The following is a 27,497-nucleotide window of genomic DNA, read 5'->3' on the forward strand; positions in this document are numbered from 1 at the left end:
CCTGCTATGTAGTACCTGTCACTGCCCAGTGACATCTTATCAAAGGACTGTTCCGTACCAGTACAAATTTTGACGAGTCCCTTCCATTTTGAAATATTCTATGGAGGAGGTGCAGACGAGGTAGGAAGCCATCATTCTTTTCGGCCCCAAACTTTTCCGCAACACAATTCGCAGGAATCCCTATGTGTGTACGACGTACATGCCTAGGAAGTTGGCGTAAGCCATCCTAATACACCGTTGCTTGCGGGGTTCGGGCTGGTGGGTGGGATGAGCCGTCTCGCCAATCCTCAGTAGGTTTTCAGAGACGCGAGCTCAGCACCACGCCACAACCGCAACTAATATGCCTCAAATGCAGGCCAGGGCAATTTATGCAGTATCACGGTGATAGATGACGCATGTGTTGTTGGATACTAAGCCGGCGCTTCTGATTAATTTATTACGCGTTTAGATACGGTGAGTCGGTGATATCCTCATAGGCCCTCGTGTAATTCCAGCCACCTGAGGTTACAATGCCACTAAGTTGGGGCCTATAGTGCGAGCTACTTGCTTACCTAGGCACCTTTCTAGGACGCTGCGGACTTAGCGACTCGACCAACCCGAAGGCAGCTGCTTGGGGCGTTAATCTGGCGGACTATGAACAGATAGCAAAATCGATGCGTCGAACGCAGCCGAATGATCGAAACTCATGGGGCAACCATTGATTGAGTTCTCGTTGAAACGTCACCTAGGGTGATCCGCCCCTTTTTCTTTTTGTATGAAGAAGCTATAGGTATTCTACTCTACCTCATGCAATACGGCTATTCGTCTAACATAACCAAGAAAAAAAACCGTTTCAAGGGACAGCCTAACTACGACAGGGAAAATTCATTAGGTCTGTTTAAAGATCTTCCTTGCCACCACAAGTTAAATCTGTCGAAAAGGTAGGTCGCCCAGTAGTAAACACCTGAAATCAGAGCTGACGCAGTTGACCCTTGACTAAATTGGCCCCAGTATACACTTTGAAGCCAGTGGATGTATGAGTAGCCGAGTACTTCCTTTTCCCATTCTTCTATCGTCAGCTTTCCGTTTATATAGTCCACTATTTGCATGGAATGAAAGGCTGCCTGCGACCCGCTTAGGCCCGTGTGCGGACGGAATAGTGACAGCGCATCTCCTACCAGCAATACTCTGCCATCTTCAAAGACTGCGCGTGGCGAGTAGTACTCGGAAATGACTTGTATGAATGGCTGGTCGATCTTGGCAATTACCTCAAGCCACGGCGGCGGTAAACACAGCCGCCGCGCATCTTCAACGCGTGCAGACCAGACCTCTGGCTTCACGTGCCCGGCGGGGACAGTGTATCGGTGGCGGCGACCGTCAGTAGCGTCTATCATAATGTTCTCCATGGAGATTTCATCTTCGTTTGTATACCATAAGAAATTCAAAAACCGTTTCCCAGGCTCGACCGAGCCATTGACGCCTGGGATCGTATACGCAACGCAGTGTTGGCGCTCCATCACGTGGAGAGTGACTCCTTGGTTGAAAAGTTGGCGTGTTGCCGAAGAAACTTGGTCTTCTTGCACAATCCCTCTCCAAGCTACGTATCCAGAAGAACGGCGCTGGACGCTAGGTATATACTTCCCTCGCACGAACGAATTAGAGCCATCCGCACCGATAACAATGTCAGCGTGCTCTTCGTACACCTTGCTACTGGCTTGATCTAGAAGAGTCACCTCAATCTTCACCAAATCATTCTCGGTACGCTTAAGGTCCAGAACTTTAGTATTGCTAAGATATTCAGCGGTACCGGGCAGGTTGTCTTGTGGTAATGTTGAAGAATGAGGGCTGGCATATCTATCAAACGCGGCACGGAGACGATAGTACAGCGTATCCCAGCTCGTGATTATACGACGTCCTTTCGCAAGTATACGACGCTCTCCGTCGTTTTTTAAGACTTGGAGGCAGTCGGTTTCATGAGAAAACGTGGCGGGCGAACAGTTGAATCGAGTAAGAAATGCTATAGCACTTGGTCCAAGACAGATGCCAGACATGTGGCTTTCTCGTTCGTCACCGTCTTGCTCCACAATCGTGACATCGCATCCAGCGTGCCGTAGCACGATGCCGCACATGAGTCCAGCTATCGAGCCTCCGACCTTGAAGAAACCCACGAATCAGTTATTGACGTCTTTGGGAATCGAAAAAAAAAAAAAAATTATTTACCTACCACTATGACTCGTAGAGGTCCCTTACGATCTCTCTTCATGACAGCGGGAGCCTCTAGGCGAATCTATCTAACAGGTTCGGTTGATTGTAGGAGATAATTACGAAGTGCAATTACGGTGTGTATACTTTGGGCGTTGATTATTGTTTGAAAACAGGCTACACGGTATAGAATTTTCGGCCAAAAATGGTCTCCGACGTACACTGAAACCCAAGTTTAGTTTTTGTCAAATCATGTTGAGTAAACTGGAAATGGGATTTCTCGGAAGCAGAAGAAGTTGTATTATTGGAATAGAGGTTAGGTAGGCTCCGGAAAAGGCCATATGCTGTCAGCAGGCCTATACTTGTTTAGGGAGTCTGTGTACGTGCCGCGATATAACATTTATCGGTTCGTGTGACACCAAAACAAGCGTTTGTGGCGTGGTATACGATATAGGAATTGTACGACAACACTTAGTTGCGAATAATATCACGGCGGAAACGATTTTCGCAACGGAAAGGATATCAGGATAGTTGGCATTGGGTGGGAGCGAAAGGGGGCGAAGTAGCCTTGGAGGTCTACACATATTGCTTTTGATGTATTAGGTACCTACCTAGGTAGGTAGATGCGGCCCGGCTCGTTAGTCTACCCGGAAGTGTTATAAATAACCCTGACATTACATCACTGGAAGAAAGGGGTCTTGCAAATAGCGTCTAAGAAGACTTACCAGATAGTCTAGACCATCGCCGTTCTATTCACAACTACGATGTCTCCACGCTTTCCAGCCGATGAAGCCAATGTCGAATCAGCTATCGACGCAGTACAGTATGTCTATCGGCCACTTCCGTCCCTAGCAGAAGGTTCGTTCCTATACGTTATACGACCCACCGATAGCTGAGCTATCAGTCTCCTATGTTGCCAATAGCGATTTCTAACTTCTAGTTACGCACAGACAGGCCTTGTCAATTATGCACAATGGTCCACCACCGTTCAAATGGATCGATGATGACGGAAAGTCGCCTTTAGCGTGCTATGCGCCGTTTAGGTACGTTGAAGTTGTCCTAGGAGGATATCCATTCTCTATAATGGAGCCTTCCCACCCACCATGCAAGCTTGAGGAGGCCAGCTGACTAACGGAGTGCAGCTACACGCCTGAAATGTGCAAACAGTTTTTCGTCATGGGTAAGCTCGCATACGGCGCTCAGGGTGTAAAGCCACGTAACCGTGAGCTTGCAATCGTCGGCATATGCTCTGTCTTGGATGTGCCTTTCATCGCGCGCAGTCACAAAGCCATCGCAGAAGGGCTAGGTTTCTCGCAAGAGCAATATGAGACCGCGCTTGCAGGCAGGGTACCGTCGGACTTGAGTGAGGAGGAACAGGCAGCGTACCGTCTTGGCCGCACTCTTACAGGGCTGACAGGGCGCCTAGATGATGAGAGTTGGATTGAATTGAGTTCCCGGCTAGATAAGATGGAACTCGTGGGGCTCATGCACATCATCGGCGGGTATCGATGGGTTGCTCTTCTAGAACAGGTGAATGGTGACTATCAGAAGCTAGAGTGATTAGGTATCTTAGAGGGTAGGTAGGGTTCGCTTCGTACGACATGATAGGACTTCCAATTTCATTCGGTCGATGCAACGTCGGGGATATAGGTGCCTAATATATCGGCTCCAATGTCTGTCTTGGTCCCTATTTCAACGAGTCATTGTGTAACATAAAGATTTCACACCATACCTAGCCTAGGTACCCAGGCGCTTATATATCGTTTTTAACACCACCCTCGCAGAGTCTTTCCAATCTCATAACCATGTGCATACATGGGCAGGTATCTGGGTATGTATGTCAAAAATTTGCTTTCCGTATTAGATAACATATGATTAGGCAGTGGATGGTCCAGGTGCAGCTTATGGAAAGGAAAGAGGGTCAGGTTGATTCAATCGCCCAGTAAGATGTACATGGCTTAAATACTATGCACAATCCCATGCTCGGGTTCCGTAGCATCCGACATGCTGTGGCACCGTGAAAAGTGTAACCTCATCGCTTGTCGGTGTTGTTGTTACACAACCTTGCGATCTAGGCCGACCTTTATTAACCTCAATAGAGGGGGCAACATAGCCCTGATGACCAATCACAAACAATCGCAATCGTTTCTCACATTATCTAAGAAAATCTTGATTTGATAACCATTATTGATTCGTCATGTATCTATTGCTAAGCCACACTTGGAGGGCTTACTCCTGGTGTAACACCCCCTTAAAACTTGTTTGACCGAGCACGAAGGGTCGCTAGAGCCCTTGTCGACTAACTTGGACATCACTCTCAACCCGAATTGAGTCATTCGGCAATGTGCTACTCTCAGGCCTATCTAGTCGGCCACAGTCTATATGCGCGGTATAATTCTGTTGATTGTCGGATAGGTGCAACACGTCCCCCCTGATACCACTTGAGGGCAGAGCGTCGAATTTATTATCTGATATATGAATAGACCCGGAAGCGTTATTTGAAATTAAATGGACGCCTTGTATGGGGTCTTGGGTGTTACTTAAATACGAGAAATTGCCAGAACGGCTTCGCAGTGTGCTTCGAGAAAGCAAATAAGAAAATTTAGTCAACAGAGGTTGCATGTAAGTTTGGCTCAAATAGTAACTCAAGCGCAGCATAGCAGGCAGGCTGATACCGAGAATTGTAACGGGCGATTCGGCCCAAGTCCAGTAAAATATATCGATGCCCTTATCTACATGATGTGAGCGATGTTTTCGTAGCAGACCAAGGGCTAATTGACATACAGGTGATATCCGTGTTCAAAGCGGCACTCTCCTTTAAGACGGTAATGAGGCGTCCAAGTGACGCAACAATCACACTAGAGCATAATTAAACAAGAGAATCGATATGGCTAGCGGTTAACAACTCACCCGTATCCTAAGGCGAAGACAAGACTGATGCCCCATTTCCTGGCAGGGCTGGTATGGAGGTGCCAAACCTTCGGCAGAGGTAATATTAAAATGATAAAATCGATTGAAACGCTAGGAATTGCACTTCCTAGGTAGAGGTTGTTCTGTATCCCACAAGTTCCAGGAACTGTCGGCTTCCAATTCCTTTCGATTGGGTTGCAAAAAAGGATTGTCGCAATTATAATTCCGAGGAACCACGCGACGTTGAGGCCATGCGTTATTAATACGAGTACGTTGAACCATTCTGTTTTCTTGTGGTGATGAAAGATCCTCGTGAGAAAGAGAAGAGCGGATGCTTTGGTTAACAATAGTGTGGCGTCGTATACCCAATAAACCACCCATAGCAACTTAAGAACCGAATCCAACTGTTGTTCAGATAAGGCCCAGAGATGACGACCAAGTCCGTTTTCTACTGACAGAATAGTCACAGCGAACTGGCCTATGAGGGTTGTCTAAAGCTCACTATTAGGAAATATCAATTTTGTTGCTCGACTTTCTAAGCTTACCGCGCCAGCTAAAGCGAACCAGTCGTCCCACCAGAAGCGGTAATTTTGTCTCCCATGAGGCGTATGAAGAGATCGAGACCAAAATCGAAGAGCAGTCGCTATTAAGGCGATAACTGTGAGGGCCTCAATATAGGCACGGAAATTCGGTCCACGGTCGTCCTCATAGGAGCTTAGGGGCGGCGTCGCGCCAGTAGCCATAACCGGTAGGCAGCAGAGTAAAATAACTTGATAAAGAGTGAAGTGATCGCGCACAGACTGTATGGAAAGTATGTCAGCGAGTTAAGTCGATTAATGAGACCTCGAGAAACGAGCAGAGAGGATTTGGGCTGTATGGCGAAAGGCATACCCTCAGAGAGCGGGGAGGAAACCGACCGAGAGGAAAAGAAGCAAATGGGAAAAGTCTCTCTGATCCAATGAGCTAACAAGGTAGTACAAAAGGACCAAAAACCTTTCAAGTGCAACCCAGAGATTAACAAATATAAGCAGATTTCCTAAACCATCACGAATGTTACATCGATGGCGGCCGACGCTGCAAAGCTTCTTCTAGCTTCTTATTTTGTTCTGTGTGACCAACCCATTCCTGTGGAGATGCTTAGAAGAACGATATATTTGGGTGCTGAATTATTTCCAAGGAACCAGCATATGCAGACAGTTGACTCGTTGAGTCGCTGCCCCTTTAAGTACCCAGCAACTTCTTGGTAGGTACCGATACATAGGTGTACGTTTCATAGGGGTAGCTAACTGATACTGGCCATACGGGTAGAATCGATCCTCCTGTCTGATTGGAATTAATCGTCGATTCACCGCAAGCCGATATCCAGAGGCTAGTCTGGTTTGAGCGGAGTTTTGCGAGGGCCAGATGCTATAAATTTGATGGTTACATAGGTAGATACATAGCAACTATGGCATAAAGAATAGGTCTCTTTACTATTAAGAAACCTCTGTGGTATCGTGTTGAACTCCTAGACATTTCTAACCACCTTAATGTGAACTTGGCTTTATCAGCAGCAAATACTCTAGAAGAATTCACCGTATCTAGATTCGGGGATTCAACATGTCATCAAATAGTCAAGATCCGGTTTGCGGCTTCGATGGGCAGCTCGATGGGGACGAACAAGATCCAATCTGTGTCTGCGGATTTTCCATCAAATTTCCACAAGATGCTACATCTCCGGATGCTTTCTGGAAGATGCTTGTCGAAAGGCGGTGCGCGATGACCGAGTTTCCCAAAAATCGGTTGAATATAGAAGGTTTTTACAAGAAGGAACGCACAAGAAATACAGTAAGTCTTCACTCGATATGAGGGTGTAAACAATGCTGGAATCATTGTACACTTCCAAAGGCGTAAATAGGCCAGGATTAACTTTTGAGTAGTTCCCTGCACGCGGTGGGCACTTCATCGCGGAGGATATCGAAGTCTTTGATGCAGATTTCTTCTCGTTGTCGCCTGCTGAAGTTAGTTCTATCGACCCAATGCAGAGATGGCTTTTAGAGACAGCATTTCATGCTCTTGAAAACGGTAATTAATCCTAGCAACGTAGGAAACCCCAGCAAGGGGTAAAATGATGTATCTTGGAATGCTAATACTTGTGTCGATCAGCGGGCATCCCCATGGAGAAAGTCTCTGGTTCGGCCACGTCTGTGTATGCCGGGTGCTTTGGATCGGATTACATGATTCAGCTTTACCGAGACGCCGAGACTCTTCCGGCGTATGGGGCTGTTGGCATCGGCTTAAGCATGCTTGCGAATAGGTTGAGTTGGTTTTTCAACCTCAAAGGTCCTAGTATTACCATGGATTCGGCTTGTTCAAGCTCGCTCATGGCATTGGACATCGCTTGTCAAGCGCTTCGGGGCGGGGCTTGCGATATGGTAAGGTAAGACGAAACGTTGGCCGACTATCGTACTAACGAGGAATAGAGTATAGTCGCCGGGACCAATCTCACATTCGCCCCAGAGATTTTCACGGGGTTGTCAAATATATCTTTTCTTTCGCCTGATAGTAGGTGTTACTCTTTTGACCATAGAGCCAACGGCTACGCTAGAGGAGAGGGCATCGCCGTTGTAATTCTCAAACGATTGTCGGACGCTATTCGTGATGGAAACACCATCCGAGCCGTGATACGTGCTACTGGATCCAACGAAGACGGTCGGACCTCCAACATCACACAACCTAGTAGCGAAGCACAAGAGCAACTGATAAGAGCGACTTACAAGCGAGCGAAGCTCTCGATGGCACACACACGCTATGTTGAGGCTCATGGGACTGGGACGGCCACTGGAGACCCCCGTGAAGCTAACGCTATTGGACTTTCTTTTCGAGAACACCGATCGCAATTAGACCCTGTCTATATGTGAGTTATTCCTAAGCGTCTGCTGAATCTGTTTGCTGATACGCCGTTTCCACTGTTAGAGGCGCGGTCAAGTCGAACATAGGGCACCTTGAAGGGGCTAGTGGTTTAGCAGGTCTCATAAAGGCGGTTCTTGTGCTGGAAAGGGGTACAATACCTCCAAACACAAACTTTGAGAAGCTCAATAGCCAAATAGACTCTAAGTATCTAAGAATCACGGTAGGCTTGTCCGTATTTACGATTGATTATTCGAGAGAGCGCGATTAGGAATTTTACCTAGGCTAATATGATTTCACACCTAGTTTCCGGAGCAGTCACATACTTGGCCAATTCGTGGGCTTCGTAGGGCTTCTGTAAACTCTTTCGGGTACGGTGGCGCTAACTGCCATGTCGTTCTCGATGACGCATACCACTACCTCCATTTAAGAGGCTTAAAAGGGAATCATTGTACGACACTGACTTCTACAACCGCGAATGACTCTCTCGCAGATGAGGCGTCTGTTGCGCAAGATACCAATATCCGGCTCTTTGTCTGGTCTGCTGCAGACTACGATGGTCTAGCTCGAATAACTGCTGAGTACGAAAACCACGACGCGCCATATTTCGACTCGCTAAAAGGGGATCAAAATTTCTTGTCGAACCTGGCATATACTCTGGACAGCCATAGAAGTCATTTGACCTGGAGATCCTATGCGTTGCTACGTTCTCCTAGCGATATAAAGAGCCTTGCGTCGCAAATGTCTTCTCCCCAAGAATCTTTTCCTAAAATACCGCGTATTGGTTTTGTTTTTACCGGACAAGGAGCACAATGGTTTGCGATGGGAAGAGAACTTACGAAATACATGTCCTTCCGATTCGAGTTGGAGAGTGCTGAGCGGTACCTTAGAAGCATAGGATGCAAGTGGTCTGTGAGAGGTATGAATAGCCCCTACTGGTTAGAATCTGCGCCCTGGCTAACTTAGAGTAGAGGAACTTGGCAGAAGCGAAAGCACTTCCAAGATTGACGATCCAGAGATAAGCCAAGCTCTCACAACAGTACTTCAAGTAGCCCTCGTGAAACTTGTTAGAGGTTTCGGTCTTCGTCCAACCGCTGTGGTTGGGCACTCCTCTGGCGAAATTGCCGCAGCGTAAACCCACCATTCTTTGCTTCTATGTCCGTTGCTTCGGATCGCTAACCGCAAGTGTGAACAGATTTGCCGGCGGTTATATATCATCTGAATCCGCCTGGAAGTTGGCATACCTTAGAGGCTTTTGTGCGGCTACATTGATTAACTTGTCTCATGACGGTACCCGAGGTGCTATGATGGCGGTTGGTATGCCAGAAAATGACGCCAGTGGACTCCTTGAGGCCGCCAAAAAAGAAGGAAGAGACTTCGGAGTCTCTATTGCTTGCGTTAATAGCCCCCGCAGCGTGACCGTAGCTGGCGAAGAAGACCTAATTGACAAGCTCAAGTTACGTCTTGATGAACAAAAGGTCTTTGCCCGTAAATTGCGGGTTGGCGTGGCATATCATTCCGACCAGATGAAGTCTGTTGCATCTAAGCTGGAGTCCATGATTGGTTCGCTCAATCTACCGCCTGAATCTCAACGATCGCCTATGGTATCTACCGTTACAGGCCAATACGTAGCCACAGATCGCCTCTGCGAGCCGTCGTACTGGGCCCTCAATATGACGTCACAAGTCCAATTTTCTAAGGCCATCGAGACCATGTGCGCATCGTCAGGGGAACTTGCTTCTCAAGTGGACCATATAGTAGAGATAGGGCCTCATGCCGCATTACAGGGCCCGATTCGTGAGACGTTGAAGGCCTATGCACCTGAAAGCACTATTGGATATAGTTCTTTCCTGAGGAGAAATCAATCTGCTGATGAGTCTTTGCTGCAAGCAGTTGGGCAATTGCACAGTATAGGACTCCCGCTTGACCTGAGGGCTGTGAATGAACCGACTGAAGGCCCCTCAGTTTCAAGGTCATTGCTGACTTTCCTACCCGAATACCCATTCAACCACTCGAAACATTACTGGCACGAAGGGCAACTAAGCCAAAATTACCGTCACAGAACGCACGCACCCACGGAGCTTCTAGGGACACGCTCAAGAGAATGGGATTCTGCGGAGCCTAGATGGTATAACCACATTCGCACATCCGACACGCCTTGGTTAGAGCAGCATGTCGTCGACGGGGCCAACCTTTTTCCGGCTTCAAGCATGTTGGTAATGGCCATAGAAGCGGCCAGACAAATACACGAGGCCCCTGAATCCGTAGAGGGATATATACTCCGAGAAGTGCAGATTGAAGCCCCAGTGGATTTGAGTTCCCAGAAGGGGCACGCAGTCGAAGTTCGGACGACGCTGCAAACTCTGCGTTCTGACGGTTACGACCAGCAGGCTTTTCGCTTTACTATTTCTAGTAGGAGAGGGGGAGCAGACTGGTTGACCAATTGCCAAGGTATCGTCGCAATTGAGGAATCAGGCAGTCCAGACAGCTGGGCCCGGAAAAAGACTACGCTGAAACGCAAGAAGGCCTCTGAAAATTTCTCGTCAATGATAGCGGAGTGCGCTTCGCTTGTCGAATCGGATCGTATGTATGACATTTTGGAGCAATGCGGGCTTCGATACGGCCCTCTCTTCCGAAGGGCGCAAAATCAAACATTTCATCACAAGAAAAAACACGCATCTGCCCACATCTCACTCTTCCAAGGAATAGAGGAAGGACATGTCGTCCATCCTGCATCCCTTGACGCTGTATTCCATTTGGCATACACGGCGTTGACATCTGGAGGGCGTGAGCCAATTACAACCTGTGTACCCGCGCGTATAGGTTCGCTCTGGGTTTCTAGCACAGGCCTCAGCTGGCCGGGCGAAGAGAGTGTACTGGCATGCACAGACATAACGGAGACAAATCCTCGAGGCTTTCTCTGCCGGGGAGCTGCTCTAGCTGGGAAAGGCGGATCGGAGCTTAGGTTGTGGTTTGAGGATTTGGAGGTCAGGAATGTAACCAATATCTCAAGCAACACGCCCGCAAGATCCCGATTAGATCGATTCTGTATGTTCATCAGCCAAAGGCCCGCACTTAACATGCTCGAACCAAAGGAAATTGAATCCCTATTGAATCGCATACACCCAGCTCGAAAGGATGGATCCACCTTTCCCCGGGACTTGCGGCGCATGATCATCATGTCACTGAATAATCTGCTGCAAAGCGTCAACGAAAGTATGTGTAACGAGCTGTGGCAAAGAAAATATTTTACCTGGGCAAAGCATCATACTCAGCGCGCGCGACGGACGCAGGAATCCGACTCAAAATCGCATGGAGCTCTTCTCGAAGAACCTTCTCTGGAAGAGCTTTCCGAGAATCTTCGACGACAGAATGAATGCGGTGCGGTTTATTCTACCGTCGCTCTCAATCTTCTAGACATATTCCAAGGACGAAGCAGTCCGATCGAGCTACTTTTCCAAAATGACCTGCTTCGGAACTACTATGAAGAAGCGGCAACTTATAGGCCTGCACGAATGATAGCAAGCTACATGGATATGCTCGCTCACCGGAGCCCAGGCCTCAGAATATTAGAGCTAGGTGGTGGTACAGGATCCGGGACGCGGAACATAATTCAGTCTCTTCATGCCCGTCAAGGAGAGCCCACACGCTCCCTTCGCTGTGAGAGGTACGACTTCACAGATATCTCTCCGGCTTTCCTGGAAACTGCTCGTGGAGAGTTTCCACGGTTCCACTCCCAGATGACATTCAAAGTACTAGACATCGAACGTGACTTCACCGCTCAAGGATTCCAGGCTGGACAATATGACGTGGTCATTGCGGTCAGCACGCTCCACGTCGCATCGAACTTAGCACAGACTCTATTGAATGTGCGCAAAACGTTAAAGCCAGGGGGTAAGTTAATCATACAGGAATCCTTTGAAACTGATGGGTGGAGCCTTGGGTTTATCTTTGGCCTGTTCCCGGGTTGGTGGGCTGGGTCTGAAGATAATCGATCGCTGTCCCCGAATCTTGACCTCGATGGTTGGGACACTGCTTTGAAAGAGTCTGGATTCAGCGGAAACGAGCTTGTTCTCGAAGATCGCGATGATGACCCTTTGTATCATTACGGCTGGATTGTATCAACGGCCATTGAGTCCGATTCCTATCCCCCGAACGGCAATTGCTTGGGTGTCAATAAAGTTGTACTTGTCGTCAATGACACATCCGAGGCCCAGGAGAAATTTGCGAATGCACTCTTCCAGTCTCTCAAGAACTTCGTAGGACTTGAGCCGTCCTTAACCTCTTTGGACTCATTATCCGGCAGGGAAACTGTCAGCGAGGACGAGCTATTTGTATTTCTTGCAGAATACAAGTTAGACTTTCTGGGCTACTTAGACGAACGCAGCTGGGCCCAGTTGCAGTCTCTCATTGGTTGTTCTCATCACCTACTCTGGGTATTGACAGTAGGAGACCAGGAAAAACCGGGCACCGGGCTCATTGACGGGCTCGTACGCACTCTCCGGCAAGAGGACATTGGTCTTCACCTAGTCACGCTCGCCTTAGATTCGGGGGGTCTGGATGATCGACATGTATCACATACCGTCTCAATAATCAAAGAGATGGCTTCTAAAGCCCCATATGAGCCTTATGAACAAGAGTACCGCGAGGTAGATGGCATCCTGCACTCACGGCGTCTCGAAGAAGCGCATGGACTCAGGTCAATGATGGATACCGTAGACACACCCTTTGAAGTAGTACCGGCGAACGTCGATGCCAGCATCCGATTTACAGTATCCGAAACCCGTAAAGCCGATGGATTCGAGGCATACCTTGCCGAAGACTGCACAACTAAATCGGAGTTGCCCGACGACTGCGTCGAGGTCGCTGTAAAATCAATGAGGCTCCAGTCTCGAGGTCCTGCTGTTACGGAGTCGCAAGCTGAACCCGTCGGCCGATTCTTTTCAGGGGTAGTCTCCAAGGCCGGCAAGCATTCAGGATTCAGCTCTCATGATCGCGTATTCGCCGCCTGCCAAACAACATTCCGCTCTCATGTACAGGTACCACCCAAGTCATTGGTAAAACTATCGGCAGATCAGACCTTCTCGCAAGTTGCATCAGTTGTTCCCCCAGTAATCATATCCTATCACTTGCTTGTTCAAATAGGTAACATCCACGCCAATAGCGCCGTGCTACTTCATAGCATCCCGGAATCACTACGACTCGGGATTCTTGCTATTGTAACCAACCTAGGCGTATCCAATATCTGGACAATGGCTCAAGACGTGGAAGAAGCGGGTCAGATTTCGGACGACATGAATATTCCACAAGAACGTATTCTCCCAAGGAATTGGCTGACTGACCAACCCGCCCTTCTGTCGGAGTGGAGGACCAAGTTTGACTTAATCTTGATGAATGAAGCGGATCGATCGCTCATCATGCGCTATGTGAGTCCAGGTGGACGCTGTATCGTTTTACGTCAAAAAGGTCACCTCTCCCTTTTCGATGATAGCCACAATATCGACCTAGCCTCCCAAAACGCTAGCATACATTTTGTAGATTTCGACAATATCAATTTGTCGACAGAGATCCTTCGAGACGCTGTCGCGGTAGCTATGGACCTGGGACTTAAACAGGATAAAAATACCGCAATTATGTCGGCGTCGGATCTACCGTCTACTCTCGAACGCCTGCGAAAGGCGCCTTATCAAGACGTTGTGGTTACTCTAGAAGAACCATTCACTGCGAATGTAAGTTTCCATCTGAGTAACTTTATACAGATTGCTAATCGATTGCTAGATTGCAGTAGAAAAGAAACATACACTTACACTAGACGCCGCAGCGACATACTTGGTCGCGGGAGCGTTTGGCGGTATAGGACGGGCCATAGTGCGCTGGCTTGTGAATCGGGGTGCTCGTCATCTCATCCTACTGTCCCGCTCTGGTCCTCAAACGGAGGAAGCCCAAAAACTCTTAAGTGAGATAAGCACCGAGGGAGTTAATGTAGAGGCACCATGCTGCGATGTGACCGATGAAAGCGTGTTGCGTTTGGTTCTCAAGAGTTGCTCTGCGCGACTCCCGCAGGTAAAGGGTTGTATTATAACAGCCCTGGTCATGACAGTGAGTAGATTGAGAACTAAGGGTAACAATTGCAAATGATTGACCAATTTTGGGCAGGAATCAATCTTTGAGAACATGAAGTTCCATGAATGGAAAACAGCTGTTGATTCAAAGGCCAAAGCTTCGTGGAACCTACACACTGTACTCCCTAACGGTCTCGACTTCTTCGTCATGACATCCTCTGCGATGGCCTTGTTAGGGATGGGCTCGCTCGCCGGATATAACGCAGGTAACACGTTTCAAGACGAGCTTGCACGACTCCGGGTTTCCCAGGGAGAGCGCGCCGTTGCCCTCGATTTGGGGGGTATATCCGACGTAGGCTACCTGACTAACCACCAGAAACGCATGGATAAAATCGCACACGACAGAAAGCTAGTTATGATGCCCATGGATCTTGTCTGCGTGCTCTTGGATATCTACTGCGACCCGAAAAATACGCAGCTATCTCTGGATGGCGACTATTGCCAGCCCATTTTTGGCATATTGCCACCTTCGGACTGGAAGCACAATACGGAGATACCACACACAATGATGCAGCCACTGTGGGGCCATATGCACCACCTACCCGCTCAGGGAGATGATACTGAAGGCAACCGAGACATTGATAAGACCAAAAGCAAGGGAACTTTGGATACTGCATCACGACTGGCTATCGCGAAGACGTGCGATGAAGCGGCCGATATCGTGAGCGGGGCCCTAGCGCAACGAGTCTCGGCGTTATTAGGCATCGCCAATGATGGCCTGGATCAACACAACCCAATCTATACCTATGGGATTGACTCTCTTTCCGCGATTGATTTGCGAAATTGGATAGCAAAAGTGTTTGCAGTAGACGTTCCTGTCTTTGATATCTTGGGAAGGGCGACTTTCGCAAGCGTAGGCATGGAAATTGCTAAGAAGATTGATGGTAAGATGAAATAAGGGGAAACAAAAGGAAGAGGGAAACGGCAACAATTTCTTAAATTTACCGTTAGGGTATCCTGGTGAAAGTGTTGCCCCACTCAAAGACGCCACCTCGGACTATCTATCTCGGACTTCACCTTTCATGAAATCCGCAGGTATAATACGTACGTATAATACGGTTAGCATATACGCTATACAACCCTACAGCTCCACCAATAAAATTGCCTAGGTACCAGCATTTGAGTCCCGCCCTCTTAAAGGATAATTTATTGCCTTTTAAGGTTTAGATTATTTCTTCCTCCTACAACATCATTGTCTAGTACAGATCATACAGTAATATGTATATTCCAAATATTTTCCTGTGTTACAACTCCATCTTCGGTTCTTTCTGATTTTACTATTTCCATGAAATTGCTCTCAGTAAAAGATGCCCCCTCGACAGAACTTGACGTTCACGCACTGTCAAATGTACGCTTGCGGACTAAATCAAGCAACGACCTCTCATGTTGGCGGCCGATGAAGTTATAGAGATTAATGATAATTGATCAGGGCAACTCTCGGGCTCCGCATAGAACTAACCTGACAGTGAAGCACAAATAGGGCTGACACAACGACATTATGGGGTAGGTGTCAGATATTGGGGACGTTTCCTCCCCAATAGACACGCAATTTTTAAAGCTCACGTGCATTCTCTCCCAGAAACTACGGTCTTATGGAATGTTTCAAGGGACGATCTTGACGTTGGAGCTTCTAATTTCACCTATGGGAGTAGAGCCGTAATATTGGACGAATCACTTGGGTTCCTCCTGATCCGACGCAATTGGTATTTACCAACTAGCTGTCCAATAAAAAACCATATGCTAATATTTAAGTAGGAAGCCCACGATGGGCTACGGCTTCTAGGCTTCAATACCTAACTTAGGCCTTGCAATTTCACCTACACAGGTACTGAAATGTATATAGCTATGCGACGCTGTGGCGCCGCTAGAAGATACCACACGACTTAAGAATAAAAGGGGGGCACCATCGGGAGAATATAAACTCGAATTATTAATAGATAAAGTGATAGACCCTTTTATCCGTTTCTATAGGTGAAATGATAGCTGATTCTCTCATTCTAGATTCGTCCAAGAGAACGATCTCTAGAATTTGTTCATGATACAACCAAGCGACGCACAAATTATAGTAGATAGTTAATAGCGTACAGGTCTAGTGGACGTTCTAAGTTGGAACTCCTTCCCATTGGCCTCATTGTTGTCCGGCAGATGTCCAGGTTGGAACACATCAACACTCAACTCTACATTTGGTAGAAACGCAGGTGCCAAAATTAGCAACTGATATATCATTAAAGTTATGGGCATACCGACCATCTACTACCGCCCCGGCTTCTTTATTAAAACGAAGACAAGAAATTAATATTGATGAGGATATTTCACATCTAACTTGTGAGCCTAACTGGCTAACACGCCCAATAATCGAAAATCTATTTGTCCCGAATCCAACTTGATTGGAGGCTCGTAGAACACTAACATCGGTTAGGGAACCGAATCATAAGTTACCACAAGGAAGCTGAGGAGTGAGGCTTCCATTGAGGCTGACTGAAAGCCCATTTCAGGCCTAGAACTTGGGTACTAGCCTGTATACCTGCGCGTCATCTCACCGGATGATGTGCTGTTACATGGTTGTATTTGTGATAGCGGGTACCGCGCCTCCTAAATTTACTCTTTTCATCGAATCACCGTCATTTATACACTTAAACATCCGATATGTATTCTTTCAACACGAGGTTTCCCCTAATACACGTATGCCTTTCAACACCTTGCTAACAACTCAAGACAAGCAGACGAAGGATTTCCCATCTGGGGAAACGAGAGGATTTATAAATTAGGGGACGCTTAATAGACTGTCTATTTTACGATGTCTATCGAGAAATATATCTCCGGATCGACGCTCGGAACATTTCTTCTCCATCGCGATTGTCCCGCGACAGGGCAATGCTGAATGATACCTTGGCACGTGTATTTATTTGCATGTGAAAACCTCGTGAACCATTTTCTAGTCCAGATGGAAAGTCTAGACCATGCGCGACGACAGGCAATGAATTGACCGAAGTTCCCCACGTCATGGAAGTACTCCTTCCTGACGTGTTGATGGTTATTCTTGCCTACCTAGGTAATCTAGGTAAACCTCAGCGCAACTTCAAATGTTGATAAAGAAGACTTCATCATGGCTTCCCTTGTGAATCGCGGAAGGAGGAACCTGAGAGACACAGGGCGTTTGCCCGTTTACACTCGCTTCTCAATCACCCGTCGTCTCAACCTTTCTTCACTGTTCATTGAAGCAGATTCGTCAAAACGCCAACTATCGCTTATACATTGGATTGAAACATCAGCTATCACCATTGAATACGTAAACTTAATACACACCAAAGTCCATCGTTTAATATCCCCCCTTTTTCCACACGAGCCAATCAGCAACCATGGCCAGTCCAGTCAAGAACCAACCCCAACCTCAGCCCCCCATGAGCGCCGAACCTCACCGATGCGACGGTGCTTGTACCAATAGCAACAAGAATAACAAGCCCGGAATCAGTATCAGGTCCAAGAATCTTAAGCTCAAGTACGTCCTCAGAAGAAACATTATCACCAGATGAGCGCAAAACGAACTAGCCACTGACATTCTCAATAGCGCGGCCATGGGGGCAGTCCAAGTCCACCCTTCCATAGTAGACACCCTCCAGCAAGCGAGACAACAACAGCAACAAGCTGGAACCACCAACCAACAAACCGATAACCGCGAAAGCTGGGAGAATCAACAAGGCGTGCCGGTGCGGGAGCTTCTACACAATCCCCCCAGACCCTCCGGCTCCGCCGTCCACGCATGGGACAAGGGCTCCACCAACACACAGACACCAGGCTGCTTCTGTCCATGCTTTTCCTCAAAATCCAAATCTCAATCCCAGCCAAAACCTCAGGGGCAAGGCGAAGCACCCGCCTACGGGGGCCTGCCGGGAGGCGCCACGGGCAACTGCTGCGAGGAGCCGTTCGGATGCTGCGCGCACTGGTGCAGCCGGATCTTCGAGTAGTGGTTCGAATGGGCGGAGGGTGTCAACCCGACTAGACCCCGAGATGAGTGAGTGGCTTGCGTTACAATGTGGTGCGGCACGGTGCGGTTTAGATGGTAATTGGGTTAAGACTGGAAAAAAAAGAAAGACGAATAATTACCTACGTCATGGTTAGGATGGGTGGCTCATCCTTTGGGTTTGGTACGGGTTGGTTGCGCGATACATACGGATACAACATACAGCGGCAGGGTTAGGCACTTGGGTTTACAGTACATTATACTCGGTAATAGTAATAGCGCGTAACAGCGTGTATTGAATTGTACTTTTCTTCATGCTATGGTTCCCCTTGTCAACCTTTTCCGCTTTCTCATTACTTTTTTCGGGCTTTGAATCGAGTTGTCATGTACGACGTCGTTGTCCACCCCTCTTTACTCTCTTATTGCTTCTCTCGGGCTTAATTAAATTGCCGTATATAATGTTGTGGTTCCCATGGTTAGACTTTCTTCTTTTTTTGCTTTCCCTGGGCTTTCCTAGGGCTTTCCTATTACGGAATATCCGTAAGTTGCCACTGGGACCAAGCCTAATGGTTGGCGGGGTCGAGGATCGGGATCGTGCTATAGTCGTAATAGCTGAGTTAGCTACTGTTATTGGTGTAACCCCTGTGATAATATCTCCTATAGCGTTGATTAGATCTCTCTATATAGGCTATCGGGGTTGTAATCTAGATAAATAGGGGTATAGTCACCACGAATTGATAGATATTGTTGCCTTGCTCATTTATATTGTGACCATGTCTTCAATGCCGCATTTAGAACAGAAAATGACAGCTGGTGTTTCCGAGTCCCCATGGGTCGCGTTGAGCCACCCCCTATCCGACAAGGTGTCAAGGGAAGTCGATGAATACTTCCTTGAACACTGGAACTTCCCAGACGAGAACGCTCGACAGAAGTTTGTCGCGGCCGGTTTTTCTCGGATAGTATGCCTCTACTTCCCAAAGGCTTTGGACGACCGGCTACACTTCGCCTGTCGTCTGCTTACGCTCCTGTTTCTGGTCGATGGCAAGTTCTCATAGCTAGTGGATAGATATTTGCTAATATAACTCTAGATATCTTGGAATATATGTCTCTTGAAGACGGTAAGGCGTACAACGAAAAACTTATACCTTTATCTCGAGGCGACACGCAACCAGACAGAACTATTCCTCTTGAATATATCACCTATGACATATGGCATAGTATGCGCGCCCATGATGAAGTCATGGCAAACGATGTATTAGAGCCAGCCTTCGCATTTATGAGGGCACAAACGGACGAGCGTCGCCTCGAAAGTATGACACTCGGTAGTTACCTCGAATATCGTGAAGGAGATGTCGGAAAAGCGTAAGGCTCTCACTGAATACTATAGATAAGAAGCGATTTTCTGACACTAGTACGTTTCCCTAGTCTACTCAGTGCTCTGATGCGCTTCTCGATGAGTCTTGTAGTGCCTCCTGAAGACCTAGCTCTCGTAACACAAATCGAACGCAACTGCTCTAAACATATAACGATAATTAACGACATCTGGAGCTACGAGAAAGAAGTAGTTGCTGCAAAGAATTCTCACAAAGAGGGTGGTGTCATGTGCTCTGGTGTGGCCGTCCTAGCCCAGGAGGCCAGGATCACGGCTGATGCTGCGCAGAGGGTTTTGTATCACCTAGCTCGCGAGTGGGAGTTGTCTCACAATGTACTTGGGGACGAACTTCTCGCACAGAGAGATACCCAGGAATTAAGAGAATATGTCAAGGGCCTGGAGTACCAGATGAGCGGGAATGAGATGTGGAGTAAAACTACCGGGAGGTACTCAGTTCACTAGCAGCAGCGTACTAGGGCACTGGAATTAGGCAAAACAGCCACCTTCTAGAAGTTTATCAATGCGAGAGAGTACAATATGGCGTAGAAATCCGAAAGTATGGTATTACACAAAATCCTCCATGTCTCTCATGTGATTGTCTGGAGACTAGGCTAGGTATTTCAGTGAGTAAGCGGATCCCGGTCAACGTAGATATCCCGTAAATAGCCGGCGATTTTTCAATACATATTAAAGTCACTCATGTCTTAGTGGGCATGGGGTCTACGGCCGACGCTGCTTTGATACGCTTCGGACCTTCCCCATTCAGGTAGGTACGCGTTCGGCCGCATTGGTTGTTGGCGATCTGAACCTATCTGCAGCGATGCCATTCTTGGCCCCTGTCCTATTAACAAGACGATGGAGAAGCTATAGGCCACAAAAGAAAGCCGTGGCAGTGTAAAGCGGCTAGAACCCTCTACTCTGTGATACCCTACCTAACTTTTCATTGGCTTCTATCGGGCCACGTTCCAGGGCCTGCTTGGACCTTTAAGCCCTCTAGCCAACACAAAGCAGCAATTAGGGGTTGGTGTTACCCAAGGTGGGGGTGTTAATGGGTTCGGGGGATGGAACGGCGGCACGGGTGTTCCCGTCCTACGTCAACTCCATATCAGCCTCCTACGTCATAAAACATCGTAGTTTGGGCATAAAGGTATAAAAAAAGCCGATCAAATAATTAATTGAATAGAGCGTTATGTGCCGCTTTTACACTCTGTAAAAAGACATTCAGCTGACCCACTACCCCTTGTCCATACCCACGCCACATTTTACCATTATATTGATTTCAACATCAAGTTATAGCAGCAGTAGTGCGAGAAACATGAGAAAAGCTGACTGGACGGTCGCTAGTTCGGTATTGATTTGGCTACCCGAGTTAGGCTTAGCACAGTAATCTAGGGGAGTATTTTGATTATTGCCCAGGCAAGTAAAACTTCCCTTAATGTGTCCTGACCCGCATTGAGAGACCGGGGCGATATGTTTTAACACGCCGCGAGTATCAGAGATGTCGTTGATATTGGACAGTTTGAAGGAGCCTTTGACATCGTCGAGTCCGAGAAGATCAACTCTGTGCAAGGTTAGCGGATCGGGTGTCGGGTACAAGCCGATCCACAGTGCGGCATACGTTAACCACACTAATGCTGATATGATCCCGCCGTTACAAGAAGATGATATCGAGGATACCACTTCGTATACGAACATCCCCACAGTCATTTCTCAGCAGGCGTATGGCTTTAGACTAAACAACCTAACGGTCATTGTGGCTATGGTCATATTGCTTCTACACGTAACTCTTGTCGTGGTGCACATTCTCATTAGCTTGATTGGTCGGCCTTGGTCAAGCAATGCGTGGTCTAGGTTGGGAGAACTTCTTGCCCTAGCAATCCAATCCGAATCGATTAAACTTCTAGAAAACACTGGGGCGGGAATCTCTGAGGCGAGGACCTGGGGATTGACGGCGGCTGTGAGGGAAATTGAGTCGGAAAACCAGTTACAATTAGTGATTAGCGATAGCCAGATCGATATGCTGTTTCAAGGCACCAAGTGTTGAAGTAAGGTCAAGAGACTGTCTTTAGGTACTGTACAAGGTACTGTACATGGCAGCCTCAGTGGTGTAAGTATATGCATCAGGCCTTCCCCCATACCTAGGTAGATTTTACCAAGGAGGGGAAGGATGTAGGCATGCCTAAGGCAGACTGGAAATACGACTAGGCACACCTGCAGGCAATGCTTACCTACCTAGGTAGGTAGGTATATTGTGTAACTAAGTGAGTACCTAGGTAGGTAGATATATGACCGGCCACCTAATATTCAGCTGGCTCTGGCACGTACCCACTCGCAATCTTCCTAGGCGGTGACAACTCGTCGTCCCTAAGAATAACAAGGATTGATAATTTCAATCATCTCGCTTCTTCCATTATATAATCACAACCGTGAAAGACATACGAAAACCAGTTGCTTAGGCCTGACTACATGGGAAGAATTAAGTGCTGGTATTGCACAAGGCAAGGTTGTGGAGGGCGTGAATGGATTCAGAAGGATGAGACAAAACCACCCACGTGTGTACGTTGCCTACCTAGGTATATTCGATTCTCATATCGTGCTAGAGACATTAGTTGGTTGCTGATTAGAAATGAGAGTATTAGAAAGAGTTGCGACCGCTGTTAGGATCCCCTCCGAGTAGGTGGCGGCGTTATGGATGTAATATGAAGAAAAGGTACTGTAATAGCGAAGGCTACGACAGTAGCGATGATCCCACTGTGTCAAAGAATCAATGGTCGCCTGGCTGGATTTCCGGCGCTTCTTCAGGCTCTGGATATCGGTCTGCAAAATAAACTATACAGCAGGTATACTGCATAATAAATTTCTCATCCCTTTCCCTACGGGCACATAGAGGGTTGCTGTATTAATTTCGTAGGTACTGTACCTGTGTACTTAGATAAGTGCGTGCTGCCCCCCCTCTGCTCTCATTGGTTGTCCTAAGTATTATATATGAAGACGCAGCAGCTGCCAAGCCTTTTTACGCCATGTCCATTCTACTGACTATTAAGCCTGCCTTTTCTCCCACCATTAATTCATGATGAGGCCTACCCTACCATTGAGCCCACCTAAGCCCATCTTGAACACATTTTGGAGCTCCATAGGCGACTTGCTGTAAGATTAATAATAATACTATTCAACATGGTGCTGGTATACCGGGCGCGTTGCATTCCGGTGGGCGGAGGTAGAAGTATGAAAAGGAAAGGGGTAAAGGCATGGAAAAATCTGAAGTACGCGCTCGGACGAGATAGGCGGCTGTCCGACGCCGGAGTTCGGTATCTTTCCATTGCGTTTGAAGCAGACGGCAAATACGCTACGGGACTATTTTCAGCCGATGACGATTCAAATCTTAAGGATGAATTCACGGTACCTCTCCAGGGGAGGTTTTATTTGAAAATCGACCGCCACTTCCATGGAATCACCACTATCCTATCACCTGAGAACGCCGAGGTAGTGTAGGCATGGCCTTGTTAGCCTTTCGGCTTACTTCCGCTGATAATAACAGCATAGTAGTCGTGCCTGGACTTGCTGGCCATGCTTATGGTTCCTTCAAAGAGAGGAGTGGATCGTTTATGTGGATTATTGACCATCTACCGAAAGTTCTTCCGCGTGCAAGGGTGCTCTTGTATGGTTATGAGAGCAAAATTGTGGATGGGCGGGTGGACCTTCGGATCTCAGAATTGGGCAGAATGCTTTGGCGGGTATTAGAACTACGGGAAAACATGATCCAGGTAAGTAAGGTTCTGTACTTCAGAGTGTCCTACAGGTATTTGATTCGCTCCAGGGAAAACCGTACGTTTTTATAGCGCACAGCTTGGGAGGGCTAGTTGTGAAGACAGTAAGACCCTCTTGAGAGTCACTAGCTCTACATACCTAAGTAGGTACTTACGGGTGTGCAGGCTCTCCTAATGAGCTCTCAAGAGCACTCACAGCTGTCAGCGGCGACTTACGGCGCGCTATTCTTCGGGGTCCCTAACTTGGGGATGAAGCAGAGGCATTTATTGACTATCGTGAAGAACTATCCGGCCGAAGAGTTGGTGGCTAACCTGGCAGAAGGCTCAGAGATGCTTACAAACCTGAACGCGGACTTTGAAAAGCACTTCGCACGCGCTGACTCGGAGATATTCTCTTTCTACGAGTCGGAGCAGAGCCCGATTCTGGAACTGGTTCGTCGCTTCGCACTTATAACAGCACCACCTTTCCCAGCACATCCTAAGCTGACATATAAGGGCAGAGGGACGGGCGGCCATTTAATAGCGGCATGTCTGAGCTCCTCGTAAATCGAGAATCGGCCGTACGCTGTCGGCACCAGGATTATGAGCGGAAGAGGAATCACGAGCTACCTCGCAATCATTCGAATATTGTAAAATTTTGTCGCTCTGATATCGGGGGCCATCTCGGTATTGTTATGGTTCAGCTAGAAGTAATTGTCAAGGGAGCGTTGCAGATGCGATTTAAACAAGAAATTGAAATGAAACAGGCTTCTAAGGCGCATTGTGACTCAGTGCTTCAAGGTCAGTTAATATTGGAATTTATGAATTTGGGGGAAGACATGCCGTTTCGAAAGGCGGCATCGTTATCATCCATGGAATGAGAGGAGGTGGCAAGTCCACGCTTGTCAAGCACTTCATTAATAAGTATAAGGCCCTAAATTGGTCGGTGATGGCACCCGAGGGTTAGGTAATATTGAAGAGTCGATTAACTAACCATTAGGACGCAGTTGGGAATATATATTTTACCTCGATGCTACAAGCCAAATTACGCTTGAGAACGATGTTGGTGTTATCGCGTACCTTCTCGGCTGGGAAACTCAACGTGTGCAGCTTAGCGACCTCTTAACGCGGTTTATTTCATGGCAGCGAACTACTAAGAGATGGCTTCTTATCTTTGAAAATACTAGTGCTACAGTGATTCAAATCGGAGACCATCAGATTACTAAACATCCAGGATACTTTGTCGTTAAGGGGGGATATGACGGGGGCCTCGTTATGATCATCCGGGAGTCCGCACCACCAAGCCCCCAGGACGTCTCTGGAGTCGCTTCTGTATGTGTAAATGAGATGAGCTTTGAGGAGGCAATGAAAATGTTTCGGTCGCGGCTGCGAGACTCAAGAATCCCGGAGCAAGACCTGGAAAGGCTCGCGGAAGAGGTTGGCTACCACCCATTGACCATCGAGGCAATCGTGGGCTACGTAAGAAGAAACCGATTTGAACCCTTTTCGGACCAAGTCTTAAGGTTTTTAAAAGGCCTCGAACGACCGAACAAGCTCTCTTTCGCCACTCGTGCCCTCTCATAGTCAATTGGTGTGTTTTGTGAAGTTTTCAACAAGTTAGAAGCCCTGTCAGCTGATCAGCATCACAACGAAGCCGGAAGGGCGAGGGCTGGCCTTTCGATTATGGATCTCCTTGCATTTAGCGACCGACGAGGCTTTCATGAACGGATCTTACGGCTTAGTTGGAATGCGATACGGAGCTCGACTTTCAGTGACTGGCGACGACGGCGGCATCTGCAAGCATTGCAAACCCAGGACGAAAGGGATGAGGGCTATGAGACTGTTTACGAGGCACTGACCATCCTACGTGAATACCATCTTATTAGCTGGGACGAGGTGGACAGAGTAATCGAAATCCACCCCGTCGTCCAGATAACAGCCCAGCGGCGCCACAAGGATCGCGTGAACCACCAAGAAGAGCCTTGGGAGGTAGCATTGACCACGCTATCAGAGGCTGTTTCATGGGACCCCCTGAAGATTGAAGGTGTCCGTGAGCGGGACCCGTGGAATGATCGCTGGATTATTCATACTCATCTTATCTCTTGTGTGGGCGAGGCTCAAAGTAAAAATTGGTTTACCGCACCAGGGGATGCTCTACAAGACCGATGTGAAATAGGTCTGAAAATATCAATTGCTTTAGGAGAAAGCGGAAAGCTAAAATTGGCAAGTCAACTTCAGAGAGATACATGTATTGCCTTGGAAAATCTAGCATCCGATACTCGCCCAGAGGTCGCGATCCTTTACTACAAGGCGATGAACGAGCTAGGAATCAGCACCTTGAATCTAGGAGGCTCGGAAGAAGCTCTGAGGATACAACAACAAATACATACATATATCGCGCAATCTACAATCGAATTCGACCCATTCGATGTCCTAGCGTGGAAGGCAAACTTGGCACAGACGTATTTCGAGCTCGGTAGTAAAGAGGAGTCCTTGAAATTGCGCGAGGAGGTTCTTGATAGCTATCCCAAGAAAACCGAATCGCCCCCGCACGAAGTCCCATATATTCAGTTCCGCATGGACGTTGCGGATAGCTTAGAGAGCTTAGGAAGGACGCCGGAAGCCATATATCACAGACACATGGCGCTTGTTGAGTACTTGGGAATCCCTTCCAAGCACTGGAACATCGATTATCTCGAGCGGCTGCTATCTAAAACGGAGGCACCAAATAGGGTAGAAGTCGCACTGTTGAGAGGCATTGCCAAAAGTTACCATCAGTTCGGTCGCTACCTTGAGGCGTTAGAGATTAGGGAGAAAATATTGGAATGGGAGAAGAAAGTCTTACCCGAGTCTCACACGGCCCTTCTAGACATTTACTCAGAATATGCTACAACGAAAGAAAAACTCGGCCAAGACGTTGCGGACATAAGACATCACGTCTACGACAAGACAAGGCAAATCTTCAGTGACCATCACCCGCGGACTGTTGCAGCACGCGTCGCGTTGGCTGAAATCCGGGCACGATGCACGGAAACAAATATGGGTATATACGATGCTTACGAGCTACTTCGACATCTATTAACCCAATACCCAAGTCATCATGTCAGTGTGCTCTATGTCAAAGACCGCATCAGCCACTTGAAGGTGTTATCTCCCAATGAAGAGGATCGTTTAGAGGCATTGAATCTTCAGCAAGAGATTTACGATGCAAGGAGAGGCCCAGGACTCGATGGCACTTATGATACCTTGGTTGCCCAATTGCGCATTGCCGATTGCCTATTTAGGCTTCACCGTCACTTCGACGCTTTCGATGCTCATAGCGAAGCCCTTGAGCGGGGACTTCAAAGCCTGACGGCATACAAGCCTGGAACGCAGGAGAGACAGGCGCACCCATTGGTGCTTACTACGAAGGCCGGCATCGCCCAGGACTCCTTCAGACTTAGCGATCCTCTGTGCAGCTGTTCCAAGCCTGGAGATACCTGTAATAACATCCTGCCTTCACCTAACGTCTCCCGTCCAGGTAGCATTATATCAACGGCTCTACCGACTCTGGGCCAACAGGACACTCCTTTGGTTCCTCTCATGGAGGACTTCCAATGGCCACTAGATGGTAGACACATCGATATATCGCGGGATGATATTGACCAGGTCAAGTTAGAGCATATGGAGAGGGCGATAGGGTTAGCTCGTGAAGTCCTAAGGTCGCGAATAGATATTTTCTCCGAGAGGCATAAATCAACGATCAAATCGTTTATGCTTTTAGCCGAGGTATTAGATTTCGACGACCCTTTCGAAAATGGATACGAGGTGAAGCGTTCACAGACTCAAATCAAATCACTCAAGGCTCAGATGAGCATACGGGAGCTGCTCACCTTAAGTATAGAGGCAAATGTCAATTCTCAGCAACGAGTGAAGGACTGGGTCGAGAGTCTTGATGATGCTGTTGAAGAACCCTGCCAGAACAATATAAGCCAATTTGACAATTCCGAAATATCGTTTACGGACGAACATATGAAGCAGCGGCTTGGAAAGGTGAGACGATCATTGGAAATGGTTAGTGACGACAATTCTTCGCTTTTCCAGGACCTCTCAGAGGGAACCAAAAGGCCGTTTAGTTAACAAGGGTGCCCCTTGAAAACTCAATTGCAATTGATTCATTCCTCACCCAGATACCTAGGTGACTTGCTAATATACTAAGATACTAATGTGTGCTAAGGGATTGGAAATCTTCTCAACACGCCCGTAACGACGTTACTATTGGCGGAAGGAGAAGGTGTGGCATTACAAAAACCCTCGAAGCTTACCAAGTTACCACC

General features: G+C 47.7%; 8 protein-coding genes across 8 annotated transcripts; 6 read left to right on the forward strand and 2 right to left on the reverse strand.

Moving 5' to 3' along the window:
- Positions 1–746: 746 nt before the first annotated feature.
- On the reverse strand, positions 747–1,929 carry F4822DRAFT_398563 (uncharacterized protein). The gene is made up of 3 exons (XM_051457703.1): positions 991–1,929; positions 820–920; positions 747–769 (listed from the first exon to the last, which is right to left on the reverse strand). The coding sequence occupies exons 1-2, from the start codon at positions 1,494–1,496 to the stop codon at positions 878–880; spliced, it is 549 nt and encodes a 182-aa protein (XP_051315272.1). The 5' UTR covers positions 1,497–1,929; the 3' UTR covers positions 747–769; positions 820–877.
- A 267-nt stretch (positions 1,930–2,196) lies between these two features.
- Positions 2,197–3,844, forward strand: F4822DRAFT_202629 (uncharacterized protein). The gene is made up of 3 exons (XM_051453751.1): positions 2,197–3,004; positions 3,132–3,224; positions 3,324–3,844. Exons 1-3 carry the CDS (start codon positions 2,946–2,948, stop codon positions 3,739–3,741), a joined length of 570 nt encoding a protein of 189 aa, XP_051315273.1. The 5' UTR covers positions 2,197–2,945; the 3' UTR covers positions 3,742–3,844.
- A 620-nt stretch (positions 3,845–4,464) lies between these two features.
- On the reverse strand, positions 4,465–5,834 carry F4822DRAFT_427848 (uncharacterized protein; the record flags this gene model as incomplete). Its single annotated transcript, XM_051460806.1, has 4 exons — positions 4,465–4,913; positions 4,966–5,039; positions 5,092–5,582; positions 5,637–5,834. 4 exons carry the CDS (start codon positions 5,832–5,834, stop codon positions 4,465–4,467), a joined length of 1,212 nt encoding a protein of 403 aa, XP_051315274.1.
- Positions 5,835–6,690: 856 nt separating this feature from the next.
- F4822DRAFT_436941 (putative polyketide synthase) lies at positions 6,691–15,000 on the forward strand (the record flags this gene model as incomplete). Its single annotated transcript, XM_051462363.1, has 11 exons — positions 6,691–6,918; positions 7,011–7,155; positions 7,237–7,505; positions 7,554–7,987; positions 8,047–8,203; positions 8,287–8,899; positions 8,952–9,111; positions 9,176–12,551; positions 12,582–13,709; positions 13,759–14,079; positions 14,137–15,000. 11 exons carry the CDS (start codon positions 6,691–6,693, stop codon positions 14,998–15,000), a joined length of 7,695 nt encoding a protein of 2,564 aa, XP_051315275.1.
- A 3,822-nt stretch (positions 15,001–18,822) lies between these two features.
- On the forward strand, positions 18,823–19,992 carry F4822DRAFT_398594 (Aristolochene synthase in complex with 12,13-Difluorofarnesyl diphosphate). Its single transcript, XM_051457705.1, has 3 exons — positions 18,823–19,104; positions 19,152–19,425; positions 19,489–19,992. Exons 1-3 carry the CDS (start codon positions 18,837–18,839, stop codon positions 19,895–19,897), a joined length of 951 nt encoding a protein of 316 aa, XP_051315276.1. The 5' UTR covers positions 18,823–18,836; the 3' UTR covers positions 19,898–19,992.
- A 635-nt stretch (positions 19,993–20,627) lies between these two features.
- Positions 20,628–21,754, forward strand: F4822DRAFT_398597 (uncharacterized protein). Its single transcript, XM_051457706.1, has one exon. It carries the CDS (start codon positions 20,934–20,936, stop codon positions 21,477–21,479), a length of 546 nt encoding a protein of 181 aa, XP_051315277.1. The 5' UTR covers positions 20,628–20,933; the 3' UTR covers positions 21,480–21,754.
- An 855-nt stretch (positions 21,755–22,609) lies between these two features.
- F4822DRAFT_427853 (uncharacterized protein) lies at positions 22,610–24,765 on the forward strand (the record flags this gene model as incomplete). The annotated part of the gene is made up of 6 exons (XM_051460807.1): positions 22,610–22,923; positions 22,974–23,199; positions 23,253–23,306; positions 23,368–23,634; positions 23,703–23,982; positions 24,182–24,765. The coding sequence occupies 6 exons, from the start codon at positions 22,610–22,612 to the stop codon at positions 24,763–24,765; spliced, it is 1,725 nt and encodes a 574-aa protein (XP_051315278.1).
- A 99-nt stretch (positions 24,766–24,864) lies between these two features.
- F4822DRAFT_427854 (uncharacterized protein) lies at positions 24,865–27,300 on the forward strand (the record flags this gene model as incomplete). The annotated part of the gene is made up of 1 exon (XM_051460808.1): positions 24,865–27,300. The coding sequence occupies one exon, from the start codon at positions 24,865–24,867 to the stop codon at positions 27,298–27,300; it is 2,436 nt and encodes an 811-aa protein (XP_051315279.1).
- Between the last annotated feature and the right edge of the window lie 197 nt (positions 27,301–27,497).

Source organism: Hypoxylon trugodes (genome assembly GCF_022578975.1).
Source record: "Hypoxylon trugodes strain CBS 135444 unplaced genomic scaffold F4822scaffold_4, whole genome shotgun sequence".
Classification (NCBI taxonomy): domain Eukaryota; kingdom Fungi; phylum Ascomycota; class Sordariomycetes; order Xylariales; family Hypoxylaceae; genus Hypoxylon; species Hypoxylon trugodes.

What these genes read in the sequence shown, in the direction of transcription:
- F4822DRAFT_398563 (XM_051457703.1), bottom strand. Translation starts at nt 1,496, where the DNA reads ATGGAGCGCCAACACTGCGTTGCGTATACGATCCCAGGCGTCAATGGC. An exon ending in CACTGGCTTCAAAGTGTATA is followed by an intron (nt 921 to 990) that starts CTGGGGCCAATT and finishes TGGGCGACCTAC; the next exon opens with CTTTTCGACAGATTTAACTT.
- F4822DRAFT_202629 (XM_051453751.1), top strand. Translation starts at nt 2,946, where the DNA reads ATGTCTCCACGCTTTCCAGCCGATGAAGCCAATGTCGAATCAGCTATC. An exon ending in TCAGCTATCGACGCAGTACA is followed by an intron (nt 3,005 to 3,131) that starts GTATGTCTATCG and finishes AGTTACGCACAG; the next exon opens with ACAGGCCTTGTCAATTATGC. An exon ending in GCGTGCTATGCGCCGTTTAG is followed by an intron (nt 3,225 to 3,323) that starts GTACGTTGAAGT and finishes AACGGAGTGCAG; the next exon opens with CTACACGCCTGAAATGTGCA.
- F4822DRAFT_398594 (XM_051457705.1), top strand. Translation starts at nt 18,837, where the DNA reads ATGTCTTCAATGCCGCATTTAGAACAGAAAATGACAGCTGGTGTTTCC. An exon ending in GCTCCTGTTTCTGGTCGATG is followed by an intron (nt 19,105 to 19,151) that starts GCAAGTTCTCAT and finishes ATATAACTCTAG; the next exon opens with ATATCTTGGAATATATGTCT. An exon ending in GAAGGAGATGTCGGAAAAGC is followed by an intron (nt 19,426 to 19,488) that starts GTAAGGCTCTCA and finishes ACGTTTCCCTAG; the next exon opens with TCTACTCAGTGCTCTGATGC.
- F4822DRAFT_398597 (XM_051457706.1), top strand. Translation starts at nt 20,934, where the DNA reads ATGTCGTTGATATTGGACAGTTTGAAGGAGCCTTTGACATCGTCGAGT.